Source organism: Chiloscyllium plagiosum, unplaced genomic scaffold (genome assembly GCF_037043375.1).
Source record: "Chiloscyllium plagiosum isolate Xiang-an unplaced genomic scaffold, Cpla_swu_hap1 HiC_scaffold_11, whole genome shotgun sequence".
In the NCBI taxonomy this organism is placed as follows: domain Eukaryota; kingdom Metazoa; phylum Chordata; class Chondrichthyes; order Orectolobiformes; family Hemiscylliidae; genus Chiloscyllium; species Chiloscyllium plagiosum.
The window spans coordinates 76,327,799-76,354,779 of record NW_028270149.1 but is presented as its reverse complement, the minus strand read 5'-3'; the positions used below and the strand labels follow the sequence as shown (position 1 = coordinate 76,354,779).

At 42.2% G+C, this 26,981-nt stretch overlaps 1 protein-coding gene across 1 annotated transcript in view; it reads right to left on the bottom strand.

Moving 5' to 3' along the window:
• LOC122557104 (sodium/hydrogen exchanger 2-like) overlaps window positions 1-26,981 on the bottom strand; it is a 166,200-nt gene that overhangs the window by 135,871 nt on the left and 3,348 nt on the right. Inside the window, exon 2 of the mRNA XM_043704423.2 lies at window positions 2,129-2,592. Coding sequence (XP_043560358.1) covers window positions 2,129-2,592 — 464 coding nt within the window. The remainder of the gene's footprint in view (window positions 1-2,128; window positions 2,593-26,981) is intronic.

Genomic DNA, 26,981 nt, shown 5'->3' with positions numbered 1-26,981 from the left:
GCCTTTGATCCTTCTGGACTTGACTGTTCCACTGCACACCTGACTGTCTTCCACCCTAAACTTCAGCTCATTTAAAACCTTGTCATCCATATCATAACTTGCACCAAGTCCTGTGTGCCATCAGCCAGTTCTTGCTAATCTACACATTGGACCTAGGTTTGGGTCCCACTCCAGTCTGGTAACACACCAGTTTGAAAATTTACCCTTGTTCTCAAATCTGTCCATGGCCTCTCTCTTTCCTACTTATACGACTTCTCCATAAATCTCTACAATTTTCTGTCCAGTTCTGGTTTTTTGTATATCCCTGATTTTAATTACCCTGCTCTCAGCTTTATTTTTATTGATTTGCAGGATGCAAGCAATGCTGGCTGGGCCCAAATTTATTACCCCTTCCTTGTTGCCCTTGAGAAGGTGAAGGAGAGCTGCCTTCTTGAACCACTGCGATCCTTGTCATAGACTCATACAGTCATAGAGTTATAAATATGGAAACAGAGCCCTCGGTCCAACTCATCCAAACTTACCAGACATCCCAATCTATCCTAAATCCATTTGCCAGCCCTCTAAACCCTTCCTATTCATATACCCATCCAGATGCCTTTTAAATGCTGTAATTGCTCTCTCGTCCACCACTTCCTCTGGCAGCTTGTTCCATACACACTCCCACGCTGTGCTGTAGTTAGACTCACAATGCCATTAGGGGAGAAATTCTTGCCAAGATTCTAGCTCCGGGTTCCCTCTCCAGGCCACTCCTAATCACTATCTCCCTCTCCACCTTTAAGATCCTACTTGAAACAAAGTTTATCGACCAGGCTTTTGTTTATCTATCCAAGTATCGCCTGATGTCCCTTGTGCCAGGGTTTTACTTTATAATGTTCCTGTGAATCACCTCAGAATACTATATTATATTATGGTAAAGGCGCTATATAAATGCAAGTCATTTAGATCAATTCTTTGCAAAGCTACTTATGATTTGGACTATCTTTTCCACCAATGTCAAAGAGTAGATGGAATGGGATGACAACTTCTGTTATTTGGAATAAGGGAGGATTAAAGGTGGCTTATGATAATAAGAGGTTTCAGTACAGTAGAGAGAAAATTATTCCCTTGGTGAAGTTTCTCTGACAGCAGCAAAGCAAAAATAGAAATTGCTGGAAACGCTCAGCAGGTCTAGCAGTATCTGTGGAAAGAAATCAACATTTCAGGTTCAGTGACCCTTCCTCAGAACTGATAGCAGCTCGGAAAATGTCAGTTTATATGCAGAAGGTAGGGGGTAAGGAGTAAACAATAGTTAGGGAATAGATCCCATAGAGAGAGAACAGCTGGACAGACAAAGGAGTTGATAACAATCTGGTTGGGAGTGTGAATAGCTGCTAATGGAGACTGCTAGTGGCTAACAACACATTATGTGTGATTGCAGACTTAAAGTTTTAAAATCACCGCTTTAAAATCCTTGGTAAAATATCCAGAGCAGAGAGAAGGAAAACATCCCCATTCAGAACTTCCCTGGTCTACACCCCTCCTTCTCAAAACATGATGAAAACTGATCCCGTTAAATAACTGTATCAGGAAGAGAGACAGTTTTCTGTCCAGGAATCAGCATGAAAGCAGAATAGTGTAGATGCTGGAAATAGGAAATTAAAGAGAAACAGTAAGTGCTTGAGAAACTCTGCAGCATTTGTGAAAGACAGAATGAGAATTAGTGTGACTTTTCTTCAAAACTGAATGGATTCCATTTTGCATTGTTCCTGTTGAGTTGCCCAGGAGTGACCAGAACTGGCGCCACCTAGTGATTCACATTGGTCCCTGGCTTTTTGCTTTCAACTCCTTGGCCTCTATTTCTAAGTGCTCAAAACCCATATATGTTAACAACCAGCTTATCAGGAAAGGAGGGGAGTGCAAAACAAAGCTCTATCAAACAATGTGCTGAATGGCTTTCTTTGGTGTTGTACATTTCACTGATTTTTTTTCTTTCAGCTGGACAACCGTTAGTCTAAAAAAGTGATTTTTTTTTTGCAACTCAGAGGAATGAATTCAAGGATTCCGGGGGTAGGTGGATGGGGTGAAATATCACTCACCTGATCTGTTGTTGAAATGTGCTCTGGAGCCGATCACACACGGGACTACTTACCACAGTGACAGCATCATTGAGAAGTGATTCGCCAAAAACCAGGATGTGCAGCTGCTCATTCACATGAATCTCCTCAAACACGGACAGGACCGCCACTGGATCCACAGCAGCGATCAAGCTGCCGAACAGCAGGTTGTAGAGCAGGGAAATGTCCTTTAGGCCGAAGGATTCAATCTGGCAAATTCCGTAAAGGGACAAGCCAATTCCAAAAACGTTCCACATGGTGCCCACCACCGCGTACCAAAGGATTGTCCCAATGTTCTCAAAGAAGGGCCGGCTAGGCATGAAGTAGCCTGCATCCAGTACAATTGGTGGCAGCAGGTAGAGAAAAAAGGCATCTGTGCTCATAACTGGTGCAGATCTCTCATTCACTCCATAGATTATTCCTCCCATTATCAGGCCCACTATTATAAGCAGGCAGCTTTCGGGTACGATCGAGGGTAGTTTGATGTAGAGATGAAATCCTGAAAAACAAAGACAATTCAGTTCTCGTGTGAATTGTGAAACTCAAAATAACATCACTGACAGCACAAATGAGATTGAAAGGGACGAAGTGTACGAATATCTTACAATCTGGATAGGTGCATGAATAGGAAAGGTTTAGAGCGAAATGGGCCAAATGCTGACAAATGGGACTAGATTGGGTTGGGATGTCTAGTCGGCATGGACGAATTGGACTGAAAGGTCTGTTTCCATGCTATACATCTCTATGACTCTATGACCAAATAAATTTATTCTCCAGATAAGTATAAAACTGAAGCTGTTTGTATACAACTTCACATCTGAAACTGAGAGGCTCTTGAAAACAAAACCATGGCTGTTCAAATACATTGGTATCAATTACTCCTGCCCATTTTGGTTTTCTTGTCAGATTTAGATTAGATTCCCCACATTGTGGAAACAGGCCCTTCGGCCCAACAAGTCCACAATGACCCTCCGAAGAGCAACCCACCCAGATCCATTCCACTACATTCACCCCTGACTAATGCACCTAACGCTACGGGCAATTTAGCATAGCCAGTTCACCTAACCTGCACATTTTGGCCTGTGGGAGGAAACCAGAGCACCCGGAGGAAACCCTCACAGACATGGGAGAATGTGCAAACTCCACACAGACAGTTGTCCAAGGCAGGGATTGAAACCGGGTCCCTGCCACCGTGAGGCAGTAGTGCTAACCACTGAGCCACCATGCCAGCTATTTAAATCAGTGCTTTGGAAGGCAGTGGATGTTGAAAATTGGAATTGCAAAGAGAAGATTCTGGAAACATTCAGTAGGTCAGTCAGCCTCTGCAGAGAGGGATTCGGGCATTTTAACATATTGGTTGCTTTCCTTGCCTCAAAATTGAGGAAATGGGTAAGTATAGTAATGTCAGCCAAGCCAGCCATCTCAAAGAAGTGTTACTCTTACTCACAGGCCTCTTACATGTCATTGAAGGCTGTCATTGTCTCTCTCAGCTCTTAGTGACTTCAGCTGCTATAATGCCAGACTGCTAGTTGAGTGTAACAACCTAATGCCATTTTGAAGATGACAAATGTCCACGTTGTCTTGGCCAAAATTTAGCCCTCAATGAAAATCATTAAAATCATTTCGTGATCATTACTTTATTGCTGTGTGTAAAAGTAGCAGCCCAATCCCTACATAACAACAGTAACTAACATTCAAAACAATGTGAAAGCTGTAGCAATTCAAGAAAGCAGTTGCCACCAGCTTTTTCAGGGCATTTAGCGATGACCTAGCCAGCATCACTCACATCCAATGAATGAGTTAAAAAAAATCACTGGATTTGGAACAGAGCTTGTCATGAACGGTGCTACATAATTGCAATTTTTCTTTTCTTAACTCCTAGCCGTTCAGCTCTTGTCCGAATACCTGTGTCTCTTGCTCAAAGCAAGATCAAACTGCTCAATGATTATGATGCAGATCCCAGTTCGGGTTGCTACTGTTTCCTAGTTTTCAATCATCACACCGTTTTCTGATTTACAGCTCTGCAAAGGTCAATGTTCCTGCTGGTGGGTTAAAGCACAGACAGGTGAGCTGTGCGATTACATAGTGATGTAGACTGGCACGCTGCCCTTGGACCATCGGGGGATTGGGATGCACCCCCAGCCTCGGCGATAAGACCCAAGTCACGTCTTTCTGCAGCTTTATCGACCCTAGTTTATGTTCCTAGTTGCCATGGAGATGGGTGGCTAAGATGGGACAGGAACCAGAGGGAAAGCTGCAGCAGTATCCACCGGCTGCTGGTATTTTTAGCTTCCTCTCTGGTGAAGACAATCATAGCTTCCCTGAATATTCTGTTTGCTTAATGAGGCCCACTACTTCTTAAATTAAATAATTGTTAATGAGCCTTCAAACTGACAGCTGCTTAGCAACTGACCGAGATGTGCGCTTTCTCCAGAGATTTCAGCAGGAGCCTGACTGTGGCAGTGAGCAGGGAATTTACTCAAAGTAATTGGAAACTGCTCTCAGCCCATGTCTCAGAACCTAAAAGGTGCTGTACATTTTACCAGCGATTATGGAAGCACAAGTGCCCACTGTCACCATGGCAACATTTACTGCTGTTAGCAGCTGACCATGGCATGTCTCTTGTTCCATCCATTATATCCATCACATCTCAAGATTTTTCAGCTCTGCGCAGAAAAGGCCAGTCTGCTCTTAAAGTGAGGGAGTCACACTGAAAATTCAAGCATTGATTAACCTGGACACATGAGTCCATTTAACATGAATGCTTCGCATTCCATCTCAAAGGCGATCTTTCTCGCCTTTGCTGTTACTTTTCCTGGCTGGGTGCTCATTCAGGTGATCGAGGGATGTGAAACAGAATATTACTACTACTGTACTTAAAACAAAGTGCTGGAGAAACTCAGCATGAGTGCAGGCAAAGACAGCATTAACTTTTCGAGGCCCATGTCTCTTTTTCTAGTAAGAAACACCAAAGAAGACCCCTTGCAATCACTGATCTGCTGCCATGATATAGGTTTTGCTTCCTGCAGCATTTTGTAACTGATATCTAAGATTACTAAGAGATCTTGATCAATTGGGTCAATGGGCTGAAGGGTGGCAGATGGAGTTTAATTTAGATAAATGCAAGGTATCACATTTTGGCAAAACAATCAAGGGCAGGACTTATACAATTAAAAGTAGGGCCTTGCGTAACATTGTAGAACAGAGAGACCTAGAGATTTAGGTACATAATTCTTTGAAGTTTGCATCACAGGTAGACAGGGCAGTTAAGAAGGTATTTAGCACAGTTGCCTGCATTGCTCAGACCTTTGAGTAAAGGAGTTGGGATGTTTTTGTTGAGGTTGTACAAGATGTTGGTGAAGCCTCTTCTGGAGAGCTGTGTCCAGTTCTGATTGCCCTATTATAAGAAAGGGAAGGTTCTATGACTCTATGTGGCAATGCTTATGCAAGCTCCCATAACATAAGATATAGACATGAATAATGTGATAGTGAAGGATTCAACAGATACTTCTTACAACTCCTAATCTAAAATGATATCATGGACACAGGCAATTCAGGTCTGGGCTAATATCAAACCTTTTGATTCCAAACTGTAGCATGCTTCCATTGGCATGACATGCTTCATGTCGCCCCTGTTAAGATGGAGTATGAGAGCTATAAACCTTGGATCTATTCAGCTATGCAAACACAGTCAAGTACATTTTAATAATTCTGTCCACCCACTGTAAGAATACATCCTTGAGTACTCTGGTATCCATTAGGAACAGCACCATCCAAATAGTATCCCATCAGTCATGAGCTTCGTTACATGGCTGGACCGGTAGAAATGCTTTGCATCTAACTTGGAAAATTATCTGGCTCCAGGATCTGGTGTGTGTTGGCATCTTTTGTGAACAGCTCTTAAGTGAAAACATGATGCATGTGCTGCAGCCATAGCAATCTTTGTCATGGCTGACCTCTTGAATGATACTTCACTCCATCTCACTCAGTTCCACTCACAACTTCTCCTGAATGTACATGCTGTATGTTGTGATGCAATATTGCATCACTCTTAAACTGCCAATCACGTTGAAATGGTCTGTGTACAGTTGGTTACATCACTGATTCATTCCATTGCATCAATCCTGGTCCATTCCACCAAAGTGGGTGTTGTTTGAATCCTCGAGTATTACAACTACACTGAGATATGTGCATATTTGTAGTTCTGACACTGGTGAAACTTCAGTAGCTACTAGTTGGAAGTTTACAGGTAGCCAAGATGACTTTACATATTAACCTTTCAGTGTGATTTAGCCAATGCACAGAATTGGTGATCTGTTATGATCTGGGCGACAGTTTCTGTTAAGTTTTATTATGAAGCTCCAATTCCTGAGGCACGTGCCTTTCAGAATGCATAATGGTAATATGTTAGTACTGGCTCCTGTGTAGATCCTAGATTTTAGGGTGTATTGACCTGCCTTTCCAGAACATATGATGTCAATGATCATAAAATCTTCCGATCACCCTACACTGTTAACATGATATGTGAGGTTAACAGTATGGAAAGCTTGGTCATCTTCTGAAATGTGTCTTTTGTTCAGTTGACTGTGTGTTTTAGCAATGTGTTTTTATTTTCTTTCAGCTCATGTTGTGATGGTATCAAATGTAAAGAACCACTTGACTGGATTTAGGATGAGTGTGATCAGCCACGTCTGTGACAGATTTCATTGGTTTGGAGCGCTTTGCTGACCATATCAATATTGTTGGCTGCAACTATAGCACGTAATCGTTGTTGGCCTGTCACTATATCAAAATGGCTTGCATTCATCTTCAAGCAATAAGTCAATGATATTGCCCCCTTTTTTGGTCAGCAGGTCCTTCAAATCTTAAAATCAATGCAGAAATGAGATGCTTTGAAGTGAGTCTTTCTGAGAAATCAGGCCTATACGCTTTGGATGTGCCATCTGGTGAAAAAAAACTTGTCATTAGATTCTTACAGGCTTTATTTTGACTCAAGTTGCAATCTGTTAATCCTGAAGACAGTTCTTACCTTGAACTATTCTCAGAGCACCTTCTAGAACTCTTGATCATCCATAGGAAGACTGGATGTATTCATTGGGTGAAACCCCTTCCTTGTTGATGGCTGGGAAGTTCTTCATAAATCCTTTCCTGGGATCATTTACTGCTTAATCAGTGAAACAAAACTGCACACATTGCTTGAATAGCTGTATATCAGCAAAGGTATCATTAGCTGTTCAATCCATTAATAAGTGTTTAACTTTGTTTTATTGAAGGGTTTTTAATAAAATAAGTCTAGGGTTTGCTTGGTCTGTCCTCTTGTTTTGTTTTCTTGCATTTTATTTTCCCTTTTATGCTTCTGTTTCACTCAATTTATCACAATTGCCTTTCCTAGACCTGACTCACTTTGGACAGTTCCTTTAAGAAATAGAGGCCTGTAGTAGCAGGTCTCTACTCAATGGTATTCATGACAAATAAGGAACGTTGATGACACAGAAGCTTACCTCTGTCTGAGTGCTGAATTGAAGAGACAAAATGGCAGAGCAAACTCATCAAAGACAGGAAGGCCTCCTTAGTTTAAGAAAGTGCATTTTATTGTTTTCAAATCTGTACTTTGTTCAGGGAGCCCTGTATTTAACCTGTGAGAAGCCTTTGATAACCTATTGTTAACTGTTAATTCTGTAAACAGACGCATTTACTTTAAAGAAAGACAGAACTTATATTTTAAGCTGGAAGCCTTCAGGCTATTTAATTTACAGGTTCTACTCACTGAACTTAATGCTCTTAGCTTTTTTAATGCTTTGAAGTCCAGTGTTGGTGTCTAGCTGATATTTGATGAGTTTTCCAAATGTCTACCACTGAGAACTTATACTCTTCTATAACGGTCTATAACGGGGAAGGTTACTTACTACAATATGACACCGTAGTGTGGGCTTTGTCCAGCTGAAGGTTTGCTAGCTCGTACTGTTATACTTGTGCTTGCTCCCATAGCGTAAGAACAGGATGTGAGTAACATGATTCAATAGGCATTATTACAACTCCTGGTTTATAATACCTGGTTTGTATTATAATCACAGGTGCTTCAGTGCCTAGACTAATATTAAGCTATTTGATTACAAATAGTGGCTTGCTTTCCTCAGTGTGCCATAATTTAAGGAGCTCCAAATAAGATGGAGTCCAAGACCTTTATATCTTCAGGCTATATGCCACAATATGATGATGACAATCATGATGTCAACTAAAGGTACACTGTATATTAGCTGTGAGACTAACAATCAATGAGAGCATCGAGTCTTCTCCCTATCCACAGATTCTGGCAGACCTGGTGAGTTTCCCTAACATTATTTAAAATCTCCAGCGTCGGCAATATTTTGCCTTTATTATTATTGTCATTGAATGGGATACTCTGTGATGGAAAACTGTCCACTTGTCTGGATGGGTACAGCCCCAACAACACTCAAGGATCTTGACACCATCAATTGGTACTGATCCACCACCTTCAACAATCACTCCTTTCACCACCAATGCAGCAACAATTTATCAAGACTATTAAAACAGTACCTTCCAAAGCTATGACTTCCATCTGATAACAAGGGTGGCAGATGCATAGGAACACTCAAGTTCTACTTCAAACTACACAGCATCCATACTTGCTACCAGACTGCCGTTCAAAATCCTAGCAGTCGCTTTGAAACAACACCATTTCTGCTAAGCCCCATTGACTGTAGCAGGTCAAGAAGATAGCTCACCACCACCTTCTCTAGATTGATCAGGGAAGGACAATAAATGTTGACTTAATCAATAAAGTCCACTTCCCATGAAAGGATTTTTTTTGAAAAAGACTGAATCCACAATGTCACAAATTCCAAAATCTCTACAACAATCTGAGAGAAGACATTCTCCTCAACTCAGTCTTAAAATGAGTGGCCCTTTAGACTCTCACAGACATGAACTCTCAGCATCTGCCCTGTCAAACCCTCTCAGAAATACCTCAAGCTTCAATAAGATTGCCTCTCCTTCCTCTTCTTTCCTTTAGAAGCCCAATATATACAGTTTCTCATCATCAGACAATCCTTTTATTTCAGCAACAAGTTCGTCAAATTTAATTCCCTCCAAGTGAATCTTCCCTTTGACATGGAGACTAAAACTTCACAGAGTACTTCGACTTAGTCTGACCTAAGCCCAGGACAAATCTACCTCCTTAATTCAGTCCCACCCCTATCCGCTTTCAACAGGGACCGTTCCCTCTGCGACTTCCTCATTAGGTCCACACTCCCCACCAGCCTCTCCTCCACACCTGGTACATTTCCCTGTGGCAGCAGGAGGTGCGACACCTGCCCCGGAATCTCCCCTCTTACCTCCGTCCAAGGCCCCAAAGAATCATTCCAAATCTGGCAGAGAGTCACCTGCATTTCCTCTAACCTCATTTACTGCATCCGTTGCTCCCAATGTGGTCTCCTCTACATTGAAGAGACCAAACGCAAACTCGAGGTCCATATGCTCCAATCAACCCCACCTCCTGGTTGCCAGCCATTTCAACTCCCCTTCCCACTCCCCCATCGACATATCCATCTTAGGCCTCCTCCACCATCAAAATAAGGCCACACGCAAACTGGAGGAAGAACGCCTCATCTTTCGCCTCAAGAGCTTACAACCATACAGCCTTAACATATAATTCACCAGTTTCCAAATGTCCCCATCCCCCACCTCATCCCAGGTCCAGCCCTCCCTCTCTGCCCCTCTCCCTTGACCACTCCTAACCTGCCCATCTTCTTTCTCACCTATCGGCTCCAACCTTCCCACTGACCAATCACAATCACCTCCTACCTGCATCCACCTATCACTATCACACTAACCTTTCCCCCAGCCCCATCCTCTTTATGTCTATTATTTCTCAGCCCCCTTCCCCCTCCCCCAGTACTGATGAAAGGTTCTGATCTGAAACGTTGACTCCCCTGCTCCTCTGAGGCTGCTTGACCTGCTGTGCTTCTTCCAGCTCCACACTTTATCAACTCCCCTAGATTTAAAGGCCCAACATTTCTCCTGACATTCTAACTTATAGCTGTTTTCTGATACTTTGATATTTTTCTGATGCAGTGATCATCGTTGTAGCCAAGTTCACTTCCTTATTTCACACATTCGCTTTACTGGCCCTGGTTTTGGCTCTCTTCCTTTCTTACATGTTACCTCATTTTTATATTATCTGGAAGATTGTGGTCAGCTTTTACATAAACATCAGTGAATCTCTTTTCTCTTGTCCCAAAAGTTGTTGCTGTATTCTCCTATTATTTTTTTTTCTCTGACGTTGAGACCTTGAGGATCAAAATGCTTTGACACAGTTATTTGTCCCCCCTTCATCTCCAACCATGCCTCTGATGTTGGCTTTATCCAACTTTCTAACTGGGCCACAATCAATATGACATACAGCTCAGCCCTCATCCCACAAACATCTTACATTTTTACAAAGAATAACGCATTACATCCCCAAAAATCAACCATTCTGGCCAAAATCCAAATCAAGGTATTAAGCATCTCCCGCAGCACATTTATTTTCAGGCACTGTCATTTTTTCCTTTATCCAGTTTTAATGAAGATAAATTGCTAAGAAAGCTGTATCACTCAGTAAATTTGTTGTTTCAATGAAGATTTTTAAAAAATACTTTCCTATTTGCTCTTTCGTTGATATTCTTAATTCTTGTTCATTAAAGCCAAAAACGTTCTCTATGTTTCAGAATTATCCTCCAATTTGTTCTGTAAAATATTTCAAACATTAAAATGTTTTAAATTGAAGAAATGTGTTGGGTGGAATGTCCCCAGCCTCTAAACGATATAAGTAAAGGTGAGAAAGTCGGGGAAATACACTAAGGAATAATAAGATTCTCAACATTGAAAAACTGTCCATTTTCCACTTAAGCTGGTGAACATCAAGTGGCCTATCTGTGTGCATTAACACTTCATCATCATCTATTTCTTTTTCATTTATGCAGGTTGTTATTCTCTCAGGTACCATTATCATCATTGATGGTCCCTCGCAGATGAGGATGACTCTCTTCCACTTTCAGGGTGAGTCGTACAGACCAATATGGCTTCCACAGGATCTGTTACACCTGGGGCAGATGGTGGTCATGGGAAGGAGATGGGTGGGGCATTGATGTGGCAGCACGCTTCTTTCCCTGTTTGCGCCCCGCTTCTGGTTTTTCCCAACGGCAAGTCGCTAGGTGCTCAACATCTTCTCTTATGCTTCTCCTCCCCTTCGGACCATCTTGGGCCAGTGATTCCCAGGTGTCTGCGGGAGTGCCGCACTTGGCCAGTGAGGCCTTGAGGGTATCACTGAAGTACTTCTTCTGTCCACCTGGGGCTCGCCTGCCATTTCAGAGCTGGGAGTAGAGCACCCACGTGGGGTGTCTTATGTCGGTCATAGCCAATCAAGGGTGTTTGGTGACTCGACGCTGGACATGTTGGCCTGGTAAAGGGTGCTGGTATTGTTGCTTCTTTTTTCCCAGCGGATTTGCAGGATCTTGCACAGACAACATTGGCAGTAGTGCTCCAGCACCTTAAGGTGTGGACAGTCCTCGTCTCAGAGCTATACAGGAGGGCAGGAACCACCAGCGTCTGTAAACCAAGAGCTTGATGTTGGATTTGATGTTCGAACATCCTTTTCCTCAGGCAGCTAAACGCTGTGCTAGCACACTAAAGGTGCTGGTGATGGTCTGGAGTAAACCCTCTGAGTTTGCCTACACGCAAACACCATCTGCACTGCAGCTCTATGTCACCGGTTAGGGTGACTTTGGTTTTGGCTTGAAGGTGATGGATGTTGAATAACTTCCCACTGGTTCTGTAGGTTAGCTCCACTTGTCGATGGTGTGGTGAAGCACTGCAGTGAGGTAGATCAAGGACATTGTCGGGGTGATGACACAGCCCTGCTTGACACCAGTCCAAATGGAGAGGGATGGGTCGGTGGTGGAGCTATTTGTCATGGCAAATGACTCCCAAGCACCAGGGAGAAACTAGATGGCACCAATTCACAACTTGAAAGTCAGAGAGGTTACCTCCCGGCAGCTTCAACCCACCAGCACCTTCGCCTGGCACCCACATCATTGAGCATTCCTCAATATTCCAGGGCTGTCATTCCAGCAGCATCTTTAACTGCTGGACTCACAGCCTTAAAGACTTTGTGCATTGCTAATTATTTGAAGATAAACTCACAGCTTACTGTCTGGAATCCTTCTTTCTTCTCCTCAGATGGTGGTTTCTACTTGTAGATCTGAAGATTTCTTCAGGAGGTGCCCACCACTGCCACTATATTATAATATTGAGAAATCCTCACTGCTGTTCACCACCTTATGCTATGGTGAATGGAAGCTTACAAAGGCCTGAGCGACATGGACTATAGCAATGTTTGTCACTGGATAAGTCTGGTGAAGCCTATCTCAACATTATGTCAAACGATGCAGCACATTCCTCACATGGCCGAGGCAATTTGCCAGTAAAAAGGGATTATAACCTTTTAAGCACCTTATTAATGGCCCAACTCACCTCATTAAGAGTCAGCTTTTAATCTTAATGAATGCGCCAATCACACTAGAAGTTGGGAATTGTTGACCTGGCAGTCAGGGCTGGTGCCCGGCAACCTTAACACGATGCTTGTTTCAAAGGACTCCCATGTTGGACACCAGGCACCAACATCGACTTATACAGCATTAAAACAGACCCTTCAGTCGAACCAGTCCATGCCTAACAAAATCCCAAACTAAACTAGTCCCACATACCTGCTCCTGTCCCATATCCCTCTAAACCGTTCCTATCTGTGAACTTTTCCAAATGTCTTTTAAACCTTGTAATTGTATGCACAAATATCACTTCCTCAGGAAGTTCATTCCATACATGACCCACTCTCTGTGTAAAATTTGCCCCCCGTGTTTTTTTTTATAAATCTCTCTCTTCATACCTTAAAAATGTGCTCCCCCATCCTACGGAGAAGACACCTACCATTAATTCTATCTATACCTCTCAATATTTTATAAACTTCTATAAGGTCACCTCCTATGCTCTAATGGAAAACATCCCAGCCTGTCCAGCCTTTCTTTATATCCCAAACCTTCCGTACCTGGCAACATCCTGGTAAATCTCTTCTGGACTCTGTACAGTTTAATAATATCCTTCCTATAACTGGCGACCAGACCTGGACACGCTAATCCAGAAGAGTCTTTTCCAATATCTCAAGACACACTTCATGGATGCCATTTACATGCACCATTATCAGTCATTGGCACATGTCAAATGCCACTCTCTAAGAATCCTCATGGCACATCTCTAATCACAGTATCCATTTGCACTTCAATGCTACAACATGGACTGTACTGACAATCATAATTTTAACTACAGCGAGGGCACTGTGAACTCAGGGACCCACTCCCAGCTCATGGACTGTGCCAGGCTTATCTTTAGGCTGTTCTTTTATTCACTTACTGTTTTCATGCTGACTGATTCCAAGTCCACCTCACAGCATCCTTATCTTTCACTGCTTCGCCCTTTTGTACTTTGCTCCCTCAGCTGGAGATACCAGGCTCATCTTTCTTCTAACTTGTCTTGCCATTTAGCACAGACTCAAGGGCAGAAATCTTGTCACAGGTATCAGGGTGCCTCGGTCATGTCAAAGGAGACAGTTTCTGGATTAGTGGTGCTGGAAGAGCACATCCGAGTACTGTTCCTCGGATACTACCTGAACTGCTATGCTCTTCCAGCACCACTAATCCAGAATCTGGTTTCCAGCATCTGCAGTCATTGTTTTTACCCTCAAAGGAGACAGTTTTTGGTAAGGAACTCCCAGCACAGTAAGTCAAGGGCAACCTCCAATACCAGTCTAGGAGCTTAGACATCTACAGGTAAAGCCACTTCAGGTAGTCAGGTGCTCTCAGGGTAATGGGTATGGAGCCAAATGTCAGGCCTTCTTGGACCAGACTGGCATGGTCTGGTTTCATAGCCTCAACTGCCAGTCGTAGGGGAAAGAGGACATTCCACCCCTTGGCATTATGCCACTGAGGATGTGCTCCAAGTTACTGTCTGCAAGTGGGGTGCCAGCTTTCTTTTGTCTGCCATGCCCGGGGCAAATAACAAGGAAGGTCCAGACCGACAAGACTTGCCCGGGTGCACATGGATAGATAGCATTGGTGCCAGGAGTGATGGGCAATTCTGAGATATCCCAGCAGTGGCAACTTGCTCCAGGGAGTGTGTTGAAGAGTATGGTGCTGGAAAAGCATAGCCAGTCAGGCAGTATCCAAGGAGCAGGAGAATCAACATTTTGAGCATAAGTTCTCCATCAGGAATCAGCTAATCTATACATCTTTGGATTGTGGGAGGAAACCTGAGCACCGAAGCAGACACGGGGAGAATGTACAAACTCCACAACTTTCTGAGGCTGGAATTGAACCTGGGTCTCTTGAACCAACTAACTCAGATTTCCTCCCATAGTCTGAAGATGTGGAGATTAGGTGATTCCTGATGAAGAGCTTATGCTCGAAACGTTGATTCTCCTGCTCTTCTGATACTGCCTGACCAGCTGTGCTTTTCCAGCACCCCACTCTCGACTCTGATCTCCAGCACCTGCAGTCCCCACTATCTTCTGCTCCAGGAACAGTGCATGGCAATTTGGGGCTAGAATAAGATGAAAGAGGTACCATAGAGCAGGGTAGATTAAGTAATGAGATGTGTTTGGTAAGATTCAGTGAGAAACCCCAAACAATTGGAAAAAAGACCCTCCAAAAACTTAGATCTGGCTCTAATTGTCTAAGCCATAATTTGACGTTTCAGCTATATTTACAGCCATCATCCTTATTGGCAACATTTACCTTATGTGGGTATGGATACCCAGACAAACTCTACAGGAGAACTGAGATTAAATTTTAAACTAACAGTATAGATTAATTATATAGAACTCATTATCCAATTACATTACAACTAAGATACATGACAATCAGCTATGGGACACTAAGCTTGGCTCATGAGTAAATACACAGTACTCTGACTGAAAAATACCAGTGCACACAACTCAGAAACAATGACCAAACAACTCTAGTTAGCTCCTCCCAAAGAACAGTCCTTTTAATTCAGATGGGTGAAATGTCTCATAATGTCAGTTAACCCTTTCAAATAAAGGTAACATGGTGGCTCAGTGGTGAGCACTGTTGCTTCACAGCTCCAGGGACGCAGGTTCAATTCCAGCCTCAGAAAGTTGTTGAGTTTGTACATTCTCCCTCTATCTGCATGGATTTCCTCTAGGTGTTCAGGTTTCCTTCCACTGTCCAAATATATGTAGGTTAGGTGAATTGGCCATGGTAATATGTGCATAGTGTGCAGGCTAAGTAGATTAGGCATGGGAAATGCAGGGTTTTGGGGACAGGGTAGAGTGTATGTCTGAATGGGATGCTCTTCAGAGGGCTGATATGAACCTGATGGGCTAAATGGCCTCTTTCCATACTGTAGGGATTCTACAACACTGAATTACACAACCCTCGTCTGTTTATAACAAAATTGAGAGAGAGGCATCTAGGATAGTAAGACAGCCAGTGAAATAATTGGAGTGAGGAAAGTAACTATTCCTTCAAAGGCTATTTAAATAAAAAAATCTGCTAAAAGATTTTCTTGGGTCTGTAACAGTAAAGCACAAAGATGTTGACATTTGATGCTCTTGCTCTAGTAGAACAAGATTAGGTCCTGAGTGAGAAAGTAAGAGGTGCTGTCCATGGAAGAATTAGAACAGTGCAGCTTGGCCCTTAGAAATGAAGTTCTGTCTGAAAGCTAGGAAAACAGAAATTGCAAAACAGGTATTGACACATCTAGAGATATAACCTTGTGTTAAGCAGAGCACAATTCCACTCCAATCAAACAAGGAGGCTGAGAAGAGGGGAACTGATTCACCCCACCTCACCTGATCATAAACATGCAAAAATTGAACAGTGGCAATACTGTGGTTCATTACATTCCCAGAGTTTGACTAGGATAATATTAGAGTAAAGGATCTTTAGCGGCCTCATTAATAACCTCTCCTCCATCATATGGTGGGGATGTTCACCAATTACTGTGCAATGTTCAGCGCCATTCGCAACTCCTCAGATACTGAAGCAGTCTGTGATCAAATGCAACAAGATCTCGACAATATCCAGGCTTGAGCTGACAAGTGGCAAGTAACATTTGTGCCACATAAATGCCAGGCTATGACCCTCACCAATAAAAGAAAATCTAACCACCTCCCCTTGACATTCAATGGTGTTACCATCACTGAATTCCCCAATATTAACGTCCAAAGAGATACCATTGAACAGAACTCAACTGGACTCCACATATAAATACAGTGACCACAAGTGCAGGCCAGAGGCTAGGAATACTGTGGTGAATAACTCACCTCCTGACTCCCCAAAGCCTGTCCACAGTACAAGGCACATGTCAGGAGTGTGATGGAATACTCCCCACTTGCCTGGATGGATGCAGCTCCAACAACCAAGAAGCTTGACACCATCTAGGTCAAAGTAGCCGCTTGATTGGCACCACATTCACAAATATCCACTCCCTCAACCACTGGTGCTCAGTAGCTGCAGTGTGTACTATTTACAAGCACTGCAGAAACTCAACAAATATCCTTGGACAGCACATTCCAAATCCATGACCACTTACATCGAGAAGGACAAGGGCAGCAGATAAAAGGGAACACCACCACCTTCAAGTTCCCCTCCAAGCAATTTTTCCTATCCTGACTTGGAAATATATCACTGTTCCTTCACTGTTATCAGGTCAAAATCCTGGAATCACCCCCTACTAGCATTGTGGACAGGAGCCATTCAAGAATGCAGCTCACCACCACCTTCTCAAGGGCAACTAGGGATGGACTATCAATGCTGGCCCAGCCAGCAATGTCCACATCCCACAAAATGATTACTTTTAAAAAAAAAGCAAGGTGGAAGAATTTCTAAAATACTTTCAGAAGAATTTCCTTTACGCAATGTATTTTACTGGTGAAAGAAGAGGGGATCACCTGGCTTAGAACAATCATCAAATCATAACATTTAGACTAGTAATGGAAAAGAGCTAGGAACTATCTAATATAGAAAGTCTAAACTGGAAGAAAGTCATAGTAGTGAGATTGGATCGAGAAAAGGTAAACTGCAAATAGAGACAGACAGGAAATCTGTAACAGAACAAAGGATGGTCTTTAAGAATATTTTAACTACATTCCAACAATCATTAAAGGTAAATGCAACAAACACAGAGCTCCTTAGATGATGAGGGAAATAGACGTATGTTGAAACAATAAAGGAGAGTATACATTTAATGTCAGCTGGATATTGCAAATGAGGATCACATCAAATAGGTTAAGAGTGAAGGTGAGAAGGAAAGTAAATCTGGCAGAGTGAGCATGAGAACAGACTGACAATATAAACAAAATCAATAATAATCTACCAGTATGCCTGTAGACAGCCAATGGTGAGAGGTGTGAGTGGTTCCGATTCTGGACAAAGAACGTAATAAGTGTGAGGGCGAAGACGGAATACTTAATGAGAACTTTGCATTGAAGTTTCCAAAGGAAGAAAAGGAAGAAAAATCTGACCAAGGTATTGCTAGAATTTAAGATGGTCAAGGCAATCATTATTATGAAAATTGAGATGGAGAAAGTATTGGTAAATCTGGTTATGCTTAGAGTACAGAATTCCCTAGTCCATATGGTTTGCATCCCATGTTGCTAAAGGAAGTGGAGGTGGAGATAATGGAAGGGTTTTTCATAATAAGTGGATCTTCCCCAGGTTTGGGGGGAGGTGCCATGAGGTTAGAGAGCGACAAATGTTATTCAAGCAAGTGTGTGGTAGTAACCACATATTAATTAGTTTCACATCCGTGATGGAGAAGGTTTTGTAATCTGGAATCAGGGAAAGAAGGTTTGAGTTAATTGTGGAAATCAGCATGAATCTGTAAAAGGCAGGTTGTGCTTAACTAATCCAGTTAAAGCTTTTGAAGTCACAGCGAAGGTTGAAGGGATTGTGGTGAATGTTGTCCACATGGCCTTTAAGGAAATACTTGACAAAGTGTCATATGAAGAAGTGAGTCAACAAAAATGTGGCTTATGGAATTAGAGAGTCAGTGCTCAGTGGAATAAAAAAAAGCTTACAGAAAGAGAGGAATGAATCATGAGAAATGTTTGACTTTCAGACTGAAGGATAGTATGATAGGTTTGAATAAGGAAGACAAGAAATCTCTTTTCCCATTAGTTGATTGTACTAATACTAGGTGATGCAGGTTTAAAATCTGACCAACTGTGTGAGGGAGAATCTAGACTTGGAACTAGTAAAATCAAAATCAGATCAATTATTTCAAAAGAAAATTGAAATAACACTTGAAGGAAATAAATCTATAGGGGTGTGGATATTGAGTAGGAGAATAGAACTAACTGGACTGCTCTTGGGTAGTCAGCATGAACTCCAAAGGACTGAATGACCTCTTTAGGTGCTGAAATGACCATGAATCCATGTCATGTCAGTATTGCTCAATGTACATATCTACAAGGGGATAAGAGAGGAAGCGGTCCCAGTGATGGGTGAATGTGGGAAATGGGTAAACGGATCTGCCATTGAGTATAGTAAGGGTAGCGGGGTGGAGAAGTTGGGAGGTTCCTGACTAAAAGAACTTGACATGGAAACTGAGATGGTAGAAGGAGAACTCATCACTCTTGAACTTAAAATTCATTAAGGTGGCAGTATACGAAGATAAAGCTAAGGCTTTTTGTGAGGGGTAATATAGGGTCAGAGAAAGGGATATCAGAGAATCTCATGAACACACAGCAATGGGTAACTTTTGATGAAGGGACAGAAGAGGAGGGAAGAATCCGGAGTAATGCTGATAACGATGACCTGTTGAGGCATGTAATCCCTCATACCAGAACAACAAATAATAAGAAAAACTTTGTTAAAGCTACCTTCGAGCTCTGAGAATGCAGCAATTCAAGAAAACAGCTCAGCACCTGATGAAGGACTTTTGTCCGAAACATCAATTCTCCTGCTCCTTGGATGTTGCCTGACCTGCTGTGCTTTTCCAGCACCACACTCTCGACTCTAATCTCCAGCATCTGCAGTCCTCACTTTCGTCTTCTTTTCAAGAACAGTTACGAATTGGCAATAAATGTTAGCCTTGCAGTGCATTCTCAGAATATATTGAATAGAAATACTGAAAGACTATTTTTTGTTGGAAGGACTTGTTGCTCATACTGCAGTAGCTGGAAATTTTCAAGTTACCTGCGATGTGTTTTGACACCATATGGCATTGTTGTGTATATGGCAAACCTCAAATGACAATTAAAGAGTCCTCTCACGACATGCAATCTGAAGTGGAGTCTGGGGAAAAAGGAACATTAGTTTGTGTCTTTGGTTCCAAACCATACTATTCGTACGATGAGCACCGGGAAGTACTCTGCATGGATTTCATGCGTACTGCACTGAGCGCCTACAAAAATAAACTCACACTGGATTTACTTCAGTCAGTATTGTTATTTGATCATGTTCTCCCTCACACCAACATCGATCTTGAGAAATTATTTGTCTAGTATGCAGAGTGGGTTCTGGCCGTAGTATTGCTGACACAATGATAATGTGGTGTAAATGAGTTAACATTTGTCCTATGCTGTGTGCACACAAAATACAAAACATCATTAGATGTTCAACCATGATTCCTCTACATTTCTGTAATTGAGGTTTTCACTGGCAATTGCTCATTCTGCCTCTGGAGACTGTGCACCGTAATCCCAGCATCCAAAAATTAGGTTTTGAATGTTTATATTCACTTGCTTCCCATAATGTGAGCATCAGTGCCAAAACAGCATTTACTGCCCATTATTAGTTATCTTTGAGAGAATGGTGAAGGACCTATTCTTTGAACTCAGATAATGAAGATACTCCCATTGGTAGGTCAGAGGTCCAGACGTTTTGCCTAGTGACCATTCGGGTGACGTGGATGTGGCAGGAACTGTCAAAGGGGACTAAGTCAACTTGTTACAGATAGGGCACATTACAGGGCTGGTTAGAGTAGGTGGTGGAAAGGGCCACTTAACAGGGTCAATTATACGTCTTGGATGGTGTTGAGCATCTTGAGGCTGCACTCATGCAGAGTATTCCACCACAATCCTGAAGTGTGTTGAGAATGTACAGGAGCAATACCCTTGAACTTATAACTAATACAAGCTGGTTCCTCAATGGAAAAATTGTAGGAAAGATTTTACGGCTGTGACTAAAATTTTACTTCTCTGATCATCTAATGTTTGTAAACAGCCAGAAGTACCTATAATGCAGTCTCAAATCGAGGCTGAATGGATCCACTTGGTGAAATACATGAGCGCATGGCATGGTAACTGGCCACTCAGCCCAAGTGTCAATGTTGTAATGCATACGAACCTCTGCCCAGCCTCGTTCCCCTCACCAACATAAGTTCTATTCATTTCTCCCTTATACCCTTCGCTAGTTGCTTCTTATGCAAACATGCAATTTGTCACAAACTATTCTTCATCATCACAGGTTTAATTGCTCTCTTGGGAAAAAAAAGATTTACTACTGGCTATCTTGTAAATATTGCCCCTTATCCTAGTCTTGGAGAAGAATCTTCTCTATGACACTCCAATCGAACTCGTTCGTAACCTTGATTACTTCAGTCAGGTCCTCCATCAGCCATATATTTTCTAAGGTAAACAAGAAGCTGTGTTTGTTTCACAACTTTCTTCAGTATCTCTAGATCCTTTAATAAAATTAAGACCAGAGCTGTCTGCAAACTACCATCACACTCTTGCACAACTCTCCATCAAGTGTTTTATCAAAACATTGCTGAGTGAATTCATGTCACATTCTGCAACTGCAAAGTTTTATCGATGGCATGAAGGCTTGGAATTACCATGACCGCACACAGCCCTGATGTATCTAATAAAACACAATAGAACACATTCTGTTTGAATACATTACCATTTCTATCCACAAAAAAGTAGCACAGATCATGGTATTGATGAACAGAAGTATCACAGCAAAGAAGTTTAGATTGAAACTTGAGCAATGAAGCATGTAGCATCATCTCATCTGTAGTTTATCATTCATATATGCTCACCTCTAGACATTTCATATAAAAAGTGTTTGATTGATGGGTGAAATACATGAGCATTCAATGCGCAATTGGCAATGAACAAACTATAATAAAACAGCTTCTACATATTGCTGACAGGAATGATATAGTTTGTACCAACATAAATATGCGTTATACGTACCAATTACCAGAAAATGTCCTTGCTGTGTACATCTTATCATTTTGCAAGATTGGAATTTTATATTCATCATGAATTAAGACAAGTGTCATTGCTTGAATTTTTACATTCATGATGGAATATTTATGCTTAAGCTGCTAAAATTCGGGAAGAGGTTAACAGAGACAATGAGATCTTGTCAGAATACGATTCAAAACACCCAACAGGCATCCACAAACTAATTTTTCAGAACTAAAACTTCATTTCTTTCAACCTATTACAACAGCTTGCATCAAATACACTGCCCAATTTCCATGAACAGCAAACACAGCTAATCCATTAGAGTGGTCCACTGGGAACTGATTGATAGTTCTGCAACTGATAGTTTGAGTGAGGTAATAGCCATGGTGTCCATTTTCAAAGAGACGATGAAATATTTGGATTGTGCAAGGTTTCATGTCAATCTATTCATAGCTAATAATACCTTAAAACAATTATAATTAGGTTAAGCTTTGGGAATTCATTGAACAGCTAAATTTGACTTTAATGAGGCAGTAGGTTTGTGTAATATTTCTGTTATAAATGAGGATGACCCAGGTTCTAGTTGCATGCTGTTTTTAAATAACACATTGCAGAAGTAAAACACTTAGGAGAGCCCTTCAATTGCTTCCATCAATAATTCCTGCCCTTGTGTTCCTTAGTTCAATCCAAACGAATTTACATTTTTAAGTTAAATTTCATTCACTCTGTTATGCTTAGTTCTTTCTTTTGCTATCCCTGTTCCTTTTCCTCTTGAAGCATATTATTTCAGAAGATTTGATTCCACACGCTGGTCACTTTGCAACTGCATTTCTATAAGGCTGTTAGATCAACCAGACTGCTTTTTGTCTGTGCTTTTAATTCATCGGTTTTATTGCAAATATCTCACACATTTACACCTACAGGTTCAAGTCCTTGTTTTACCCCTGGCTCCTTGAGCCTGATCTTCAAAATGTGGCCTCTGCACTTCCCAATTTCAGTCTGGGGCTGAGCTGGATAGGGAATTTGGCCAAGCAAACCAGGAACAACACAGGAGATTTCCAGTTCTTGAGGTAGGCTTGGCAAAACATGTTGCGAGAGGGCTCTAGCACTGTATTCAAAGCACAAAAAATAGAGATTTAAACATCCTTCCTGTGTGCATCCCCTGACTCCCCTCATTCTCCATGCCAACTGAAAGCCCTGTACCTACTGCATTGCCCACGCATCCTCCATGATAACCCATGCCCATACCCAGTTATAGTCCCTCATACCACCAGTGCCAAACTATACCCTGTGCCCACCCCTCATTACTCCTATAATAACCTTTACCTAATTTTTCATCCCCTATGGCCCCTCTATGTTCATCTATACATCTCCAATTCTATCTTAATTTGGCCCATGAGTGCCTATCCATTGCACACAGCACTTCATACGCCATGCCCCAAATTATTGCCACAAACCTTTACTGCCCCTTGCCAACTCAATACCAACTCATACTCACCACCCTTTGTACTTTCCTCTGTATGCCAACATATCTATTATCCAAAAACAGGTGACCCCAGACAGAGACTAAGGATCTCCATATCTATGATGTCACTTTTCAATTAAAACATTTTAAGACGATAAACTCAATAATTGAAATTCCTTCAACTAATGCCTTATGAAAACAAGCATTTCTCTTCAATGCTCAATCTCTCTTGGCAACAAACATTATGATTCTTTAAGCAGCTGGAGCTCTCCAACAAAGAACAACTTGAGAGTCAACCCATTGTGAAAATTATAGGTATATTTCAGAGTGCTGTTCCTGTGCTTCCAAATAAAGCTGTTGGACTATAAACTGGTGTTGTGATTTTTACCTTTCGAGAGTGTGGTGCTGGAAAAGCACAGCATTTGAGGAGCAGGAAAATTGACATTTCGGTACAAGCCCTTCAATTCCTGATGATGGGCTTATGCCTGAAACGTCGATTCTCCTGCTCCTCGGATGCTGCCCGACCTGCTGTGCTTTTCTAGCACTACATTCTCAACTCTGATCTCCAGCATCTGCAGTCCTCACTTTCTCCTGATGATTTTTAACTTTGCTCACTCCAGTCCAAAGCCAGCTCCTCCATATTGTGAAAATTATAGTTTGGGCAATCAGTCAGGCAGCACAAATCCTATGATGGCTTATGTCAATAGACACTCTCAAATGCCTAGCACTTTAGTTTTAACTGCTTCAGTATCTGAGGAGTCACAAATAGTAATGGGCATTGCACAGTCAACTAAAATCCCCTTTTCTGAACTTGATGATGGGAGGAAGGTCATTAATCATTGAGTTTAAGACACTAGCCTGAGTAACTCCTACAGCTATGTCCTGGTACTGCAAGGATTGCCTTCCAATAACCACAACTGATTTGCTTTGTTGTAGGTGTGATTCTGATGTTCTACCTGGTCTGGCCTATCTGTGATTCCAAGCATATAGTAATATAGGGGACTCTGAATGACTGTCTGGACAATAAATGCTGGGATGGGCAATAACTGCTGGCCTGGCCAGTGATGTCCTCATCCCGTGAATCAATTTAAAAATATTTATATTACACATCACAGTCCTTCACTGCCACTGGGCCAAAAACCTTCAACTTCCTTCACCATCAATGCGTAGTAGTAGCAGTGTGTACCTTCTATAAGATTCACTGCAGTAACTTACCCCAAAGGTCCTACACAGCATTTCCAAACCTGTGACATCTACCACCTAGAACAACAAGAGCAGCAGAAGCTAACACAGAGGTTATAAATGGGAACACCATTATCTTCACGCCATGCTCCAACCTGACTGCAAATGTATTATCACAGTGACTGAGTCAGACATCTGCGAATTAGCTTCGTAATGACACTGTAGGTGTATCTACACTGTAGCAACTGCAGGGGTTGAAGAAAGCACCTCACCCTCATCTTCTCAATGACATTAAATTCGAGCCTAGTCAGTGATGCCCATATCCCAGAAATGACTTTTGAAAAAAAATGAACTTTTGCACTTTTTATACACAAGAATGCCTAATCTCCAAATCCTAAAAGGTGCGTTCCCTCTGCCTGTCCCAGAGCTGTCCAGCTCCAAAGGGGAACCTTACCTCGCCAACAGAGTGCCCGAGATGCTCAAAAGGAACACCTTGAGAACAGACCCACTGGTCCCATCCTCACATCCAGTGTCTACAGCCAAGAACTTCAAAATGAAGTTTGCAGAGCAGGCTTAAAGGGTTGAATTGCCCCCTCCTGTTCCTACCAGGTTCAGCTGATCAATCATGTGTGCAGGTGGTTCCAGGAACCAGACTTATGAACACTGGGAGCCATGCCAAACCCATGAAAATGAGAGGTCTTGGGACTTAGGACTCCTGACTTCTACCTGCATTTTCACTGCCATGGGGAGGTTGACTGTCACGGTGAAATCCGGGCCAGTGCCTTTAGATTTAGCTTTTCTAGTTTTCACTGGTGCCAGCTTTTATTTCCCCATGAATGCCCTATGACTTTTGATAACCTCATTGTCCCTGCTTGATTTGCTCTGTGCATTTCTGTTTACATCAAACTGCCCCTCTGTTCTTTACATTTCTCTTGCTGGGTTTCAGATTTTCCTTTGCTGAATCTTCCCACCTCCACCATCCTCCAGTCTCCCAATTATGGCAACTCACAGCCAACTCTCGCAAGCAAGGTCAGCTAATCCAACCTGGTTCTTTGGTGGAGGGACGAACGTTGGCCAGGACACTGAAGAGAACTCCCTGACTCTTCAAATACATTCCTATCGTAGGATCTCTAAAGTGTGGAAATAGGCCATTCAGACCATCAAGTCCACACACGCACCCTCTAAACCAGCATCCCACCCAGACTCACCACATCCCTGTAACCCTGCATTTTCCATGGTTAATCCACCTTGCTTGCACATCCCTGGACACTATGGGTCATTTAGCATGGCCAATCCACCTAAACCTGCACAGCTTTGAATTGGGGGAGGAAGCTGGAGCACCTGAAGGAAACCCACACAGACATGGGGAGAATGTGCAAACTCCACACAGACAGTCTTCGGAGGCTGGAATCGAACCCAGGTCCCTGGCAGCTGTGACACACCACTGAGCCACTGTGCTACCCCTTCAAATCTAATTGAGTGAGCAGACAGGACCTTGTTTTGAATCTTGTCCAAAAGATGGCACCTCCAACAGTGTAGCCTTTCTTCAATATTGCACTGACTCATTGGCTTTCACAAAATCTCAAAAATGGTCCCAGTGCAGGAGGAAGCCTGTTGAACTGCTAACATATGCCCAGTTAGAATCAGTATTGTGCACATTATCCTAACCTGAATGGACCCCTGATCACTGGTTAAATATGCCGTTTGCCAAAAGACTTATCTGGATATTATACTCCAATACTCTTCTATGTCAATAACCATATATGTGAAAGTCCAAATCACCTGCTCAAAATGACATGTTGTTTTTCAGTGCAGTGCTAGCATGACTCAGAGCTGTAGAAAAGTAAATGATACATCTGTTATACATTATGTAACTTGACAGACTCACATTTACATCTTCATATCAAGCTTACAATCCAGGCAGTACATTAACAACCACCAAATTCTGTGAGCTTGATGGCAGCCTTTCCTATGTAAATCAGAATATATTTAATCCACCTGCAAGACATTGGAGCATTAGAAAAGATGTATGATCTCCAGTATCCTTGCCTATTGCTTTTTCATTAGGAGAAAGCGAGGGCTGCAGATGCTGGAGATCAGAGTCAAAAAGTGTGGTACTGGAAAAGCATAGGGGCCAGGTAGCATCCAAGGAATGATATTCCTGATGAACAGCTTATGCTCGAAACGTCAACTCTCCTGCTCCTCAGATGCTGCCTGACTGGCTGTGCTTTTCCAGCATGACACCTTTTGATTGTTGCTATTTCATTGTTTGTCTCAGGATGGTGCTCAGGATAACCGTGTTAGAAGACCATGAAAGAGACACATCTGATATAGAAGATGAACACAAAACAGGCAGTTCTCAATAGGGATGTCAAAGGAAGTTAGGGAGGAAATAATTTTCATTTGGATAACACTGCTACACAGATGAAAGCCCCAGGCTTTTCCTGACCACTTTATACCCAAGTAGTGTGCAGTCACTTTTGGTAAGGAAGGATGACCACCAATTTGAGCACAGTAAGGTCCGACAAACAGCAATGAATTAATGATCAATGAATCCATTTGTGTGACATATATCAGGCCACCAGACCTCCCTTGTCATAGAATATCTTTTCCATCCATCTGACGGAACAGCAGTTGTCAACATCTTGTCATCTGAAAGACAGTACAGCGCTCTCTCAATGCTATACTGAAGTGTCAGTTTGAACTATGTATTCACAGTCTCCGAAATAGGACTTAAATCACAATGTTCTGTGGCAGAGGTATCAGACTGCCATTTCACTTAAGTGATGTAGCTGAACAAATTGGCAATGTTGACTAAAGCAACTTCATTGTTACATAGAAGCAATTTTTCAAAAAGTCTATTCACAGTGTAAAAATAGTTGAAGCTTTGTAAAACAAAAAAAACTCCAATCTATATCTCCCTGGATATTAGGTATTAATTCAAGCATCAGCTGGAAAATACAAA